Raw genomic sequence first — 14,425 nt, forward strand, 5'->3', positions numbered from 1 at the left:
GATAGCGTGGGGGGAGGGGTTCCCGCCAAAAACGTTCCACTCAGCTATAGTAGGTTCCAGTCTGGTCTCTGCGCAGGCGCAAAGCCCATATGTGTGATGCATAGAGACCACGAAGAAGAACCTTGCGGTTCCCAGGGGAGGGAGGGTGGTAAACTCTATTCTTCTTCGTGGTCTCTATGCATCACACATATGGGCTTTGCGCCTGCGCAGAGCTCATATCGGGTACTTCCAAAGCTAAAGGAAACGGATTAGGTGGGAACTCCCCTCAGCGCTACTGCGCATGTGCAACTGTTCCCGCCTAAGGACCCCAGTTCTTCATTGACTGCCATTGCGGCAACATCGTATGAAGGGACTTCCATAGTGAATGTTTTCGAATTTCCAGTATTTTCAAAAATATTTACCATCCTAAGAGTGAATGGCCACGAAGGCGCTGTTCAGGAAATGTGTTAGGTGCGGGGGAAAACTTCCTCCCACCGACGGGCACTCCCTGTGCCTCGGCGAGGGCCACAAGACGGAGACGTGCCACCACTGTATGTCTTTTACTAGACAGACAAGAAAACATAGAGCGGATAGACTCCGTGCAATTTTGTGGGAAAAAGCGCTTCGGGCAACTGAAAGGGGCAAGGATGTCACCAAATTGAGGTGAGGTTGGTGTTGTCATAGGGCAGTCAAAGACGCCGTGTTTGATTTGGATCAGGTTTGCTCTTGATCTGTTTAAAGCGTCCTGAGTATTGTTGCCTCCTGTATTGACCTTGGGGTTGGTACAGGAGTGTGCGATCTGGTACTGGCTGTTGTTGCCTGGGTTGGAACTGTTGTTGAACCCTAAGCCAGCGTGTTGGGCAGAACGTTCTTTGCATCTGTTGCTGTTGCCCAATTCCCATTTTCTTGGCCGTGTTCTTGGCCTTCTGGATGTTTTTCATTGACTCATCAGTGGAGCAGTGGAAAAAGCCCTCTCCGTCAAATGGCAAGTCCTCTATGCGAGTACGTGCCTCCTGGGACAGTCCTGCGGTCCTTAGCCATGCATGTCTTCTAAGTGCAATTGACATTATCATGGCCTTTGAGGCGCAGTCTGTGGTGTGGCGAGCCGTGTTGAGCTGTTGCCGAGAGTCTCATAGCCTCGGTGTAAACACGTTTGCCAACTCTCTCTGGTCATCTGGCAAGTATCCCGAGAGAAATGCCATTTTCTCCCATTAAAAAAAAAAAAAGTTGATATTTTGCCATTGTGGCTTGGTAATTATGGACACGAAGAGACAATGCTGTCGAGGAGTAGATCCTCCTCCCCAGGCCGTCTAGTCTACGGCTTTCTTTGTCGAGGGGTGCATTATGCTTCCTCTGAGTGTGTCCTTGAGATGCTTCCACAATTATCGAATTTGGCTTTGGGTGTGTGAAGAGAAAAGGGGCTGTTTTCTCTTGTATTTTATATATATTGTCTAGCGTTCTCTACGTTGGTGGCATAGAGAAGGGCAGCTTCCATGACTGTTGTGCAGTCCGAAGTAATACTGGCAATTAAGGGATGGCTGCTGGTGTAGCCGATTCACAGTATACATCGTCGTAGACTGGATCATTTAGTTTCTCTATAGGTTGGGACATTTCAATTCCTAGAGATCTTGTTATTCTCTGTACTTGGTCTGCAAAGCGCGCCAAGTCCTCTGACGGGGACACCACGCCAGCAGCAACCACCACGTCATCCGGTGAAGGGCCGGACGGGGCCGGCGACATCTCCCGAGAGGAATCCGATCGGCAATCCTCCTCCGATGGAGCACCCAACCCCATCCCTGCAGCAGGCAGTGTCCGCAGCGCCCGGGATGGCACCGTGGTTGGCACCGATGTGTGCGTCGGCCGCGGAGCGCGCCTCGGCACTGATGGCCGAGGTGGCAGGGGCACAGCCCCGACATCCCCTGTGGCCGGCGGATGGGAGACCGCCTCGGAGGGCGGCCGTCGGCAATGTGGGCACGGCCCACATCGGCGTTCCCGGGAGGACCGCCGACAGCAACAATCATGGCGCCCTGTGTCCCCAATCCTCGCAGCAACACGGAGGACACTGGGGAGGCCGCCAATCAGCGCAGCAGTCCCGGCCTCCAGGCGGGGACGAACACCGCCCGCCACAGGCCATGCACTGAGGACCCGAATGAGCCAAAGCCGGTGAACGGCCCCGATCGTATCCATAAGGAGGCGTATGTCGGTATCGATAGCCTTCGGTATCGACCGACGGTTGCTGGGGCACTTGTCGGTACCGACGTCTGTCGGTATCTAAGGGGTGCGGTTCCTCTCGGTACCGAGGAGAAGTGGGGCCCCGATCCGGTACGGTGTTATCCAGTGAGGAACCTCTAATTTCGTCATCTGAAATCGATGCTCTCATGCTGGGATCATCTGTCGGTACTGTGATGATCTGCAGCGGGGATGGTACCGGTGAGCTGATAGCGTCCTCTGCCTGGAGCGGCGGGTTCGATACCGGCGGTGAGGATTGTGTTGCCCGTCTCAGTATCAAGTATGGTCTCGGTAGCGATAGCCTCAGTATCGGGCTTATCGGTAGCGGCGGAGACCTTTGCAGTGAAAGGCTCGACATCGATAGCCTCGGTATCGGGCTTATCGGTAGCGGCAGAGACCTTTGCAGTGAAAGGCTCGACATCAATAGCCTCGGTATCGGGCTTATCGGTAGCGGTGGAGACCTTTGCAGTGAAAGGCTCGATATCGGGCTTTTATGCCTTGCCGCATGCCTCGGTAGCGAAGTGCTCGGTACCGGGCTTCTCCTGAGTTTGCTTTTCTTCTTCTGGGGTTCTTCTGCCCCAGGATGCTCTCTCACTCTCTTAGCAATCTTCCTGTCCTTTGAAGATGCGGATTGAGAGGAGGAGGAGGGGGGAACCGATAAGGCTTCACTCCGCGCGGGAGGAGGTTGGGGCATAGACTCCATTGATTAGGAGATTTGGAGCGTCGAGATGTTCTCGGTTTCTCCACTGCCTCCAAAGCCTTTCTCAGAGTAACGCCCGAAAGCGGTCTGAGCGTTTTTTCCTGGCTTGCCTAGAGAATCTTAGGCAAAAGCAACAGGACTTAACGACATGCGTCTCCCCAACAAAGCAAACAAAGGGAATGTCCGTCGGTCTGCGATATCTTCTGCCTGCAACCAGAGCACTTTTTGAAGAGGCCTTGGTGTGCCATAGGCACCAAGGCTAAACTAACGAACAAACAAATATCTCTTCTTCTTATTCTTATTCTTATTCTTATTACTATATAGAAAAAGTTGGAAAAACTGGAAAGATAAAGGATGAAAATAGTAGATTCAGCTGAGGTAAAATACCACAATACAAGAGAAGTCTTCAAACGCTGTTGACCCTACAGGCGGTTGAAGAGAACTGAGATTAGGCAGGAACCCCTGAGCATGCTCAGTGGACGGTGGGGGAGGGGTTCCCGCCTAAAAAGATTTCAGCTAGAGAAGTTTCTGAAGCTGGCCCTGCGCAGGCGCAGAGCCCATATGTGTGATGCACAGAGACCACGAAGAAGAACAAATAGTTGTTAGAACAGAATGAATCAAATGCTCCACCACAGCTTCATCACAAACTCTGGTTCATTAGTTTAGGACTGGAGTTGGCTGCCTACAATCATTAAACAATACTGAATGTGAGGTTCTTACATGTCCTATGGACTGGTCCACAGAAAAAGCTTGTGCATTGCACGTTCTTAAACATTTGTGCCTGCCTATCTTCCTTCACTGCCAACAAACGTCCTGCAGCATTTCCATGTGCAACCTGAAACCTCTGTACCTGGTAGAGCCTAATTTGAATGTATTAGGTCTCCTCTCATCTTAAAACTAACCAACTGCATATTTGGTCACTTCTTTCCTCCCCACCTCTCTTTTTTGTTGTGTTTACCATCTGGCGCGATGAAGAGTTCTGTAGAATTAAAAAAACTTGTGACCTTTGGGATGGCCTAATAAAGGTCTTGCAGTGTAAAGATTTTGCAATTCTTTTAGCCAACACAGCTCCCTTTGCTTTTTGATTACAATAAGAAATTTACCAAAAATGTATTTCCAGTCTTCTACTGTTACACTTGGTAATCAAATTTAGAATTGAGCCCATTTTCCTGCCAACTAGTTCCACAGTAGCACCCATGCCATTTTTCTGTCAACTTTAATACCCAGAATTGTAATGATTTCATAATAGACTCTGGAATTAGGACTGGATGCTGATTTAAGATGTAATCCCACACACACTTACACAGGAGTAACTCTCATTGAACCTACTTGCTTCTAAGTAAATGTGCATAGGATTGCACTATTAGTTTGGAATCAATCTAAAGGGACATTTACAGGATAAAGCAGGTGTTCTTTCAAAATTCTGATTGATTTTGCTGCAGCAGTTTTAATTACTAAACAAACAAGTTACTCTCTAGGTTTAAAAAGCACATACATACCCACACCCACACACATTATTAGGAATGTGGACAAACACAGGAATGCCTTCAGCACAGATGAATCAAAAGACTCAATAAGAACAAAATTGGACTTATATATTGAATGAATTAATCATCCCTTCCAGGGAGTGTTAACCCTGCTAAGCAAAATGAAGTTGTAATTGCCACCAGCCAATTGTAATCTATTATCAAATACATTGGGATTCTGGATGAAAAATTATGTTCACGTTTAACAAGTATATCTGAAATAACCCAATGGATTTTAAGAGAAGTCCATGTTCGGGTGGGGTGGGGGGACGCTATATAATTTAAAATACTGTTTTTAGTGGGATTTGGCTATGTATATTAAATTTGTCTTTGAGAAAAAGGCTTTCATTTGAATTTTATAGCATTACTGCCTTTCAGTTGTATGACTTGTTTTGCCCCACCTTTTCTAAACATTGGTTTATAATCAGTTTTGACTCCATGTTCATTGGGATTACATATGTGTTGCATGCTTTTAAAGGTCTACATATCTTAGGCATGTTGTTGTTCCTTTATGGGAAATCATCCTTTGGCTGTCAAATTCCATGATAGCTTTTAATACTGTCTTCATTGCACATAACACTATTTCATGGTTGCCCTTAATGACTGAGTGATAAATTGAGTGCTGTTTCTGCCCATTGCATCTTGTCTCACCTGGGAACTAATGATGCTTTTTGTTTTTCATGTAAAAGTTGGTATGTGGGTTTGCTTTTTTACTTCTTTTCTTCCTGTCCCTATAGTTTCTGTTATGAGTACCTTGAGGCACTGACAATATAATTACTAATTATATTTGTATAGAAATATAATTAGTATTTTTTTAATGTTGATGGCCAATTTCACAATAATATAAAACCACGTGTTTCTAAGCATTTAAAGAACTTAAACTGTTGTGTGAAATTAGCTAAGCGACTGCTAATTAAACTGCTATAAATAACATGACCATAGTTTGAATTCAATTCAAAATTGCAATAATGGAACGTACTTCTGAGAAATGCTTGCATTTAAGATGCAGACAAAACATCAGAGTTTAATGACAAGGTTTATTTTATTTTTAACAATTAGAAGACAAAACATTTAAAATTTGCAGTTCAAAACATGCACATTCACAAAAGGCCAATGACATGTAACACTGCATAGAACTGAATATATTACTAAAATTTAATTACGTTATAAAACAGTGCACTTAACATCCATTTAAAACTAAACCTGAGGAAAACTACCAAACACTGAGTCAAAATCTCTCCATTCATGCAGCTTCACAATTTCCACAGTAGTTTCAGCAGTAATGGTTCAGTGGAGCTGGAAATTCCTACCTTACCTTGAATGCAGTCTGAACTTTTATACAGTGCCTGCCTTTTATGGCTGCATGAAAATCAAGTTGCAGTAGAAAACCATTATTAATGCATTATGGCTTCAATTGTAGAACAAGAAAAAAAAACACTAAAACATGATTTTACTTTTACACATTTGGGTCACAGTTTTGCAATTACAAAATATTGAACGGATGCAAAAGTTTGTGTTGAAACAACCTATACAGACCTAACTCTGCCAATTTTCACCATAGGTCTACTGAGTCAGTAATCCAGTTAGTTTACCGCATCTTGTATTGCTGTCAACATCAGTCAACATGTATATGATTTTCTGAGTTTACATTCAATACTAATAAAATGAGGCTGATAAAGTAGCTGTTTAACCAACACATACTTTTGCTTACCAAATAGATATGGCCTGGTGCATGTTTCAGCCAAAGGAAAAAATAATGAGCTTTATAGCACAAGCATGTATCAGTTCAGATTCACACTATGACATATTAATTCATGCAGACAGACTGATAAAACTTACCAAAATAACAACTACTTTAGCACGATACGTAAATCAGTAGAAAAAGAGGGGAACTAAATATATGGTCCAATTCTCCAGCAAGTAATTTAGAATTAAATGATGGAAAAAAAAGTATTCCCATGTGAGACTGTATTACATTTCTTTAAATATTTACTCTATTTTTATACAACTAGAAAGTTGTTAGCTATAAATTTGTTAAAATTTGTTTGCAAAAATAAATCTAACACTAAGAAAAACAAGTCCACTTATGGCTTCTCAAAGTGTTTCCAATTAGCTGATGTTCTGGTTAGGTACTACATTCTCACAAGTAATTAAAAATAATACAAGAGGTGTAGACGTTCTATTAATTTCTGAATGGCACCATTTTCACAATACATTTAATACATACAAAATACACAATTTCTTTTATGGATTTAATTAAGAGAAATGTGAAAGTTTAACATTTCAGAATGAGTACATTATAGTTAGTGACTGTACTTAATGTATGCCTACCAACCAATGGGCCCAAATATTATATTAAACCACTTATATAGTCTTTTGTTATGAAATGTATATTTCCCAAATAACGGATATAATTGATATCCTAATTTTTGTTTAAATAAATCTAACTTACTTGGGCATGTACTCTTTCTTGAAAATTAAATTTGGATTTTAATTTCAGAAAATGTCTAAGCTATTAAAGACAGTACAAATACGCAATCAACATGTTTTATAAAGCGCAGGTTTCCAAATATTGACTGCTATTACACAAAATTACAGCCAGTATATGAAAAGGTATTTTTAAAATTCAAATGGGTTGGAATAAAAATTAATATTGGTGGGTGAAAATTAAAATTAAGTTGTGAAATTACTCCTTTAGAATAATTGAGATGTGCTGAATAAAGATGCACCATACAAAGGCAAATATGATAAAAGACGTAACATAATCACCGGCAGTTTAAAATCCTATGATCAGGGATATGTGCTAAGAGCTGCCTACTTTTAGGCAGCAAAGAGGGAGCTAAAATGAACATCTGTTGTGTGTCATTTTTATAAATATAGGCAATCAAGGAACTTTCTTTTCCTAAACTCTAGTTAATGCAATATTTATTCCTTCACCATGATCCTTCACCTTGATCCTGTAAGGGAACTGGCTTCTGTGTGTGTAGAAATAGGTTTCTGCATGCAGTTCATTCTCCTGCATTATTCGCATGCAACTGTTTCGTGCTGCAGGAAAAGCAGTAGGGATACACACCTGCATCCAGCATCCAAGATTTATGTGGTGCATCTGGTACTTGTAAACTCTAACCACTTGTCTTGGGTGTGGGAACTGAATCAAGTATGCCCTATTTCTTCCTTACAGATGATCACTTCTGTCAGAGGTCATAACAGGTTGCATTAGGGCTGGGAGCAAAGAGCAGGATATGTAGCAGAGCTAATAGTTTCTGCTGAATTACACACTGACTTTATTTATTTATTCTAAAAAGAATTATGCACTGCTTAGAATTGTATTGAAAGTATGCTAGAATATTACAGTTTTTTTAATGTTCACTTGGGAAATCTGTCGGAATGGATGTGTCCCTTGGACAACATAAAGTAGCAGCCCAGGTTTTGCAAAGGGCATGCCCTGGATTTTTTCTGTGCTTTAGGGTCAAGTGATTTGGCCCTCTTTGTTGATTCATTCATTATCTATGCCTGAAGAAACTTCCCTGAAGGCGATTTCTGGCTGCAAGACTGGAAGCAGGGCTGTTTTTAGTAAGATGGATTTTGGGGGATCTTTGTTCCTTTTGTTTTATTTTCTGTTTAATGATTGCTAGTGGGGGGGAAAACGGTCCTTGCAACTATGAGTGAGTCAAACTTTATAAGTTGGATCTAATGCGGCAACATTCACACAACTGCATTATCTGAATGTTTATACTTGACTTTATACTTGTGTTTAGTCAGGTAGAACAGTTGTTCAGTGCACTAATGTCAGAGATGGGACTTTCTATATAAAATATATTTTAAAAATAGACAAATTGAAATGGCTTTTAAAAACTCATAGCAGAGTACAAATTAATTTGCAATACTATATCAGATTCTGCCTTTCTCATCCTGATTTTACAAATTGACATATTTAAAAACATGTAATTAAAATATTTCTGTTATGAGGAGGCAAATATTACATTACTGATTAGAATATGAACACTTTTTTGTTAGCTTACTTTCCTTAGTAGCATATATATGAACATTTACACCTAAGAAAAACACAGAAAATATATTGGTTGAAATCTTCAAACTTTAGCATAGTCTAATTTAAATCAAATTTGGGACTGTACATACAGAATCTATTTGAGAGCAAGATTAAATAATTGTTTCATAGTGCAAACTGAAAATACAGCATAGTACTAAGCTAATGATATTTGTTCCTTGTTCTTTTAAATTATGAAAATAAATAAAATAATTACTTTATAGCCAATTGCACATAAATGCTCTGACAACTAATTGCAAACAAAACCCAGCATTTTCAAATATATTTGTCACTCAATCCAGTAAGCGCAATTTATGCATGGAAACAAATATTTGTGCATGGTATTTAATTCTTGCCTGGGTCCTATATATGCAAAAAGGTGTTTGGCATGGGGGAAATCCCACACGGGATTCATGTACCATTTTCTTACATCATGTGTGAACAATCAAAGACATGGCTCAGTCTTTTGTTTGGGGAAAAGGAAATTCAATCAATCCACCACCTATTCCTTTCTGTCTTGCACCTAAAGGTAACCAGTGCCATTAGAAATGAAAACGTTGAAAGGATATAAGGCAGACCAATATTTGTCTGTAAGCCAAATAAGTCTCAATGACAAATGCCCCTTATATGGAAAATAGCTGCTGTGTTAAATATACACTTTTCTGTTAAATGAACATGAAGAATAAAGAAAGGCTTTTATAAGGCCAAAGGTGAAAGTGACCACAGATCTGGAAATGAATGCAATAATCTGTATTAAGTTCACATTATTGTAAAACTTTTCAAGTACAGAGTATCAAGCATGCAATTCTGATATCACACTTGACATTGCCATCACTATTCTTTAAAAGTCCTCTGCAAATGATTACTAAAATGAGAAATATGGAACTTCTTTGGCAAACTTCTTAGGCTAGTTTGACACAATTCCCTATAAGCGCCTTGCATTAAAATCTTACTTCATCACATGAATTAATGTCATTTTAAAATGGTTATTTAGCACTTGTTGAAATCAAAGGCTTGTTACTTTAAACAATTCACCAGTTGTAAACCTTTGCAAAGGCTATGGTTGTCAATGTATGCTATGTTGAGTAATCTGGCTGTTCATTATGTTCCAGGTGTGCATATAGGAACAATACATATCCAGCTTCACTGTAAATAAGCAGCCTGGAAAGACTGAAGGTAATTTTCAATCTCTGTTTACAAAATCCAAGTAACACTTGTTGAAAAATTTAGAGATGGTGTATTACAGTATAATTGCACAGTGCTTATGTCAATATGTGAACATCAGGGAATAAGAGCAACAACATACATCTTCTTCTAACCTCTGTTACTGGACCTTGTTAGCAGACCCAGAAATTACATATTAGTTTGCCTTACTATGGCAAATCTCAGAGCTCTGTTCTCCTTCACCATTCATCAGGTCTTTGCTTTGTAGTATCGTAGGCTCTTATTACTTCAGACTGTGAAACAATTCCATTTTCATCTTGAGAAAAAGCATAACCATCTGCAAGTATAAAGCCAAACTGAAATGAGGAACACTGACTAGTTTCTACTTTTACTGAAATAGTTCTACTTTTACTTAATATTTTAAAAGAATCACTCCAATTAAATACCAAAGTACTGGGAAACATTTTGCTGAGAGTAGCACTAGCATTTTACAGAGAAGCATGAATGAAAGCAGGGGAAGATCTGTTACTCAAGTAATAAGCAGTAAGTGTTCAGATTCTACACAGAATTGTACATATTACAGGAACTAATGAATGTAATTAAAAACTTAATTAAAAACATATACTCTCTCTATTAAAGCAAAGTTCATAAAAGGAATTAAAATGCCATGACACTTTTCCTCATTTCTGATGAGAGGATTGGAGCCAGAGAAGCACAAGCAGAGTTCTGCTCATGCACAAGCCTTTTACTCCTCCCTCATCTCCACAACACCTGATTTTTTCCAATTCACCCTCGTTCCTGAAAAGCTTCTCCAGAGGGTTAGAGGTGGAAGGGCAAGTCTGTATTCAACCCAACCACTCTAGTGTAATTTCCATCTTTATTGTGTTTATTTGTTGCTAGTCTCTAAATACTTACGAAGCAGATTTTGTTGCAGAGATTCAGAGTGGTACAAGTTGACATGGTTTTTCTTAAAGACATTTTTCAGTAGCTGAGCTCTTTCAGTTAAGCTAGAAAGAAAAGTGAAAATTTGTCAAATATACTAATATTTTAAATGATATTCAGTCTGCTATAGGGGCTATTAAGCAGGGTCTGGCAAGTCAACTAAACGAGATTAATTACTAGCAATTGTAGTTGTTCCAGACAAATTTTGTAAATTCTTAGGCGATGACATAAGGCAGCACCAGAAGGGTCAATAACCATTGCTCTTTAAATGAGTCATGTTTGTGATTCCAATATCTCACAATTAGTAATTAACAGAGCATCTTTTAAAAAGTATTATAATTAGAAACATGTAATGGTAAGAGTTCCTCTTTAGTTTAAAAAACAAAGATATAGATACACTGATCCATGAGGGGATTTTTTTTTCTACAACTGTGCGATACTTTTATTAGCACCAACCAAAGTCTCTCAAAAGATGGTGCAAGCTTTTGAGTTCTCCAGAACTCTTTATCAGGCTAAGTAGTATAAGAGGCAGGGGACGGGGGAAGAATAGAAAAGTGCAACAATTAGGCCAGATGTTGTGGTCATGACATCTGTAGTTCAGATCCAGTGCCAAAACTGAGATTGTGGAGTAAATGAATTAGTCACTGGCAGGTGTTGCAGGTATTACATTACACCTAGCATTCTAGGAAATGAAGCAATGGCTGAGCCCCATTTTTTAAAACATAGAGGATGGCAAGAGGCAGGGTTCCTCCTACCTCCTGCAACCCCTGACCTTCCAGAGCAGAAAAAGAGGAAGGGGAATTGCCCCAAATCGCCTCCCTCTCATATTCCACTGATGGATATCTGCCTTCCATCAGTGGATTGACCACAATGTGTAGAAAGAGAGAAACAGAGGCAAATATTTCTAAACCCTATATTAAGATATGGCTTTATCGTGTCCTTCTCTATAATATGCTTAAGTAGTAATCAAAAAGTGAAGAAGCGTGGGCAGCTATGAATTAGTGTAGCAATGTCTACATTTCTAAAAGTTCTATGAATATGCCTACTAAGGTCTTTTTGTGATCAGATGAATTCCATTTTCAAGAGAATGTATTGCCTTACAAGACTTCTTGTAGAGCTACTTCTTGTAGAGCTAGTTGTGCAAAATGCAGCTTGTGCAAAATGCAGCTTGTGCAAAATGCAGCGGTCAGAGTGATAACAGGGACCAGAAGGTTCTGTCAAGTGTGAAAAGGGCATGCAAGTGTGGAATTAAGCACATGTCATCATAATTTGTTTCTGAAGGCCACAAACCCTTCAAGCTTAAAAAGAGGTTTGTCTGGTTGAGTAGGAGGGACTAACTGGCCTAATCTACACCAAGCAGGATATAGCACTGTGAAAGTGGTATGAAAGCAGTATATAAAAGGCAGAAGCCACACCAAGCAGGACATAGCAGTATGAAAGCTGTCTATGGTATGTGTCAATGGGCCCCAGCAGTTGCCAGTGCACTTCCATACTGTTATAAAGCAGTAGTGTGGCTCCTGCCTTTTATATACCGCTTTCATACCACTTCCATACTGCAATATCCTGCTTGGTGTACATTAGGCCCCTGTCTGAGAAATCCAAGCTCAAGTGTCTCTGGTCATGGAGAACTAGTTGCATAGCTATTTGGATGTTGGTCATTCTACATAAAATAAGGCAGTAATCCTAATATCACTGGCAGAGTATCCCAGGGACGATAGGATTGCCTGGAGTCCCCCTCCTGAAGCCATAGACAATACTATGACCTCAGGAGGGGGCTCTGTTACAATCCCCCGCCCCTGCCCTGTCACACCTGCCCTGGAAAGCACCATGCTGATTGCTTCCCAAGGTTGCAAAAGTGGCCTCAGAGGGAGGGAAAAGAGAGCATCCTATGGCCTCTCTAGTCCTGGCCAGTGTGCCATGTCTGGATGGGCTCAAAGCTCCAGCTAGAGGAAAAATGTTTAAAATGGCGGACAGAGAGATGAAAATCATCTCCATTGTTCCTTGCAGCAGCCTGGCAGAGCATTGGATATGCAGAAGCCTCCAATATTGGAGGCTTCTTTCTAAGAGGATGTATTAGAATAAGATTTTAAAATTTGGCAGTACAAGAACTTGATTTCATCCACAACAGCCAACTTAATTACACCAGTATGTGATTCAGTTCAGAAACAAAATTAACTCAGTGAAAAAGACATTTGTAAATAATTTTGACCTTTTCATTTCATTGAGGTTAAGTCAGAGACAGCAAGATGCTTCTATACTTGCTAACCACAATCGAGAGTCTTCCTCGTAAATGGTTGTGTGATGGCGTTCTAATCATTCAGTGGCAGAAATTATTCACAGGTATTATAGTACCTTTTCCCATGAACAAGTTCTCCTGGATCTTGAAATTTTGCTTCCAACTCCTGAACTTCATCAACCAGTGTCTTAAATGCTGCTCGCTTGACTCTGCAATGAAAAATGCTTTCGGATCATTCATCCTGAAGCTCTAAGTCCTTAACTGTGAAAAACTAAACCAGAAATCTTCAGCATAAAAATCTATTTTGTTCAATAATTTAAAATTTGACTCAAAAGTAATGTTACTTAGCAATTTACATAAATATTACACTTCAGCAGCTCACACAGAGTGGAGATTGTAAAAAATTTTTTTCAGGATTAACTGTTGCAGAACAGGGAGTTAGATTCTTCAAATAAACATTTAGTTCATACATTTTATATACACTTTTGCAACTACTAAACAAACATGTGACATGTCTTATTTTTATATTATGTTATAGTTATATTGAAATTGTTTCTTTTCAGAGTTAACATCTCCATTAATTGGCTCTAATATTTTAATATCTATAAAGGGAGCTCATAATTTAATAGATTAATTAAAGCCTTAGGTTTCTAACATATAGCTATATAAACTTCATTTAAAGTCCACAAACTGACAGCATAATACTTACACTTTATATACTACATCGAAGATCAAAGCTGTCGTTGGAATACTTAATAAGCCCATCCAGAAGACACCAGAACTGAATAACATAGCTGCCTACATGGATTTAAACAAAGGAGTTATGTACAGAAGAGAACTATGAAACATTTTGGATGAAGCTAGGTTGTATGGCTGAAAAAATAATAATTTTCAGAAATGTAAATCATCTGGACAATTAGAAGGCATTCCTGCTTGCATACAGGGCAATTTTCTCTTAATTGTAGCCCCCAAGCTAATACAGAGCAATGAGTAACCCTCTGGAGCATCTTGCAAGCAGAGCAGCGGAAGCTGTAGCTAGGAATTATTAATTAATTAATTAATTAATTACATTTCTATACTGTCCAATAGCTGGAGCTCTCTGGGTGGTTCACAAGGGAAATCAGTGACACACACACCCGTCCCCATGCAAGAGTAGAAATGTCTGTCATGTTTTGAGGGATCATCAATAAGACAATGTTTATTTATTAGACTTACAGCTCACCTTTCCATTAGGGCTAAGGGCAAGTAACAATATGTTAATTATACCCAAATGTAAACTCCAAATTTAAAGACTCCACCAAATTTAAAAAGCAGCTTATGATTCTTTGTGTGTTGTGTTTGCTATTTGGCAATTAAAAAATGATAACAACATTTGTATGAACTCATCACCATGTACATACAAGAAAGTAAACTCATAGCCTTAGGGCCATAATATATAAAAGTAAAGTCGGAAATGATCATCATCATCATCATCTCTTACCCGCCTCTCCCTTTTGATGGAGGCGGGGAAGAACATTAAGTACAACAATACAATATAAGATCATCTTCTTGGCCCGCCGCTCTGACCATGTTACTCCGCTTCTGAAATCTCTTCATTGGCT

The 14,425-nt window shown here is 39.8% G+C and overlaps 1 protein-coding gene across 3 annotated transcripts in view; it reads right to left on the reverse strand.

Annotated features, from left to right (window-relative positions):
- Nucleotides 1-14,425, reverse strand: part of ATP8A1 (ATPase phospholipid transporting 8A1) — a 234,655-nt gene that overhangs the window by 119,600 nt on the left and 100,630 nt on the right. For 2 of the 3 annotated variants that reach the window (XM_063136398.1, XM_063136400.1), the window contains 4 exons: nt 13,534-13,622; nt 12,941-13,033; nt 10,562-10,653; nt 5,454-9,983 (listed from right to left, as the gene is read on the reverse strand). In XM_063136398.1, coding sequence (XP_062992468.1) covers nt 9,886-9,983; nt 10,562-10,653; nt 12,941-13,033; nt 13,534-13,622 — 372 coding nt within the window. In that variant the 3' untranslated portion in view covers nt 5,454-9,885. Of the gene's footprint in view, nt 1-5,453; nt 9,984-10,561; nt 10,654-12,940; nt 13,034-13,533; nt 13,623-14,425 lie in introns of those variants that run through there. The other variant, XM_063136399.1, reaches the window with a different exon arrangement.

The sequence above is a fragment of the Elgaria multicarinata genome, chromosome 10 (assembly GCF_023053635.1).
Source record: "Elgaria multicarinata webbii isolate HBS135686 ecotype San Diego chromosome 10, rElgMul1.1.pri, whole genome shotgun sequence".
NCBI classification, from domain to species: domain Eukaryota; kingdom Metazoa; phylum Chordata; class Lepidosauria; order Squamata; family Anguidae; genus Elgaria; species Elgaria multicarinata.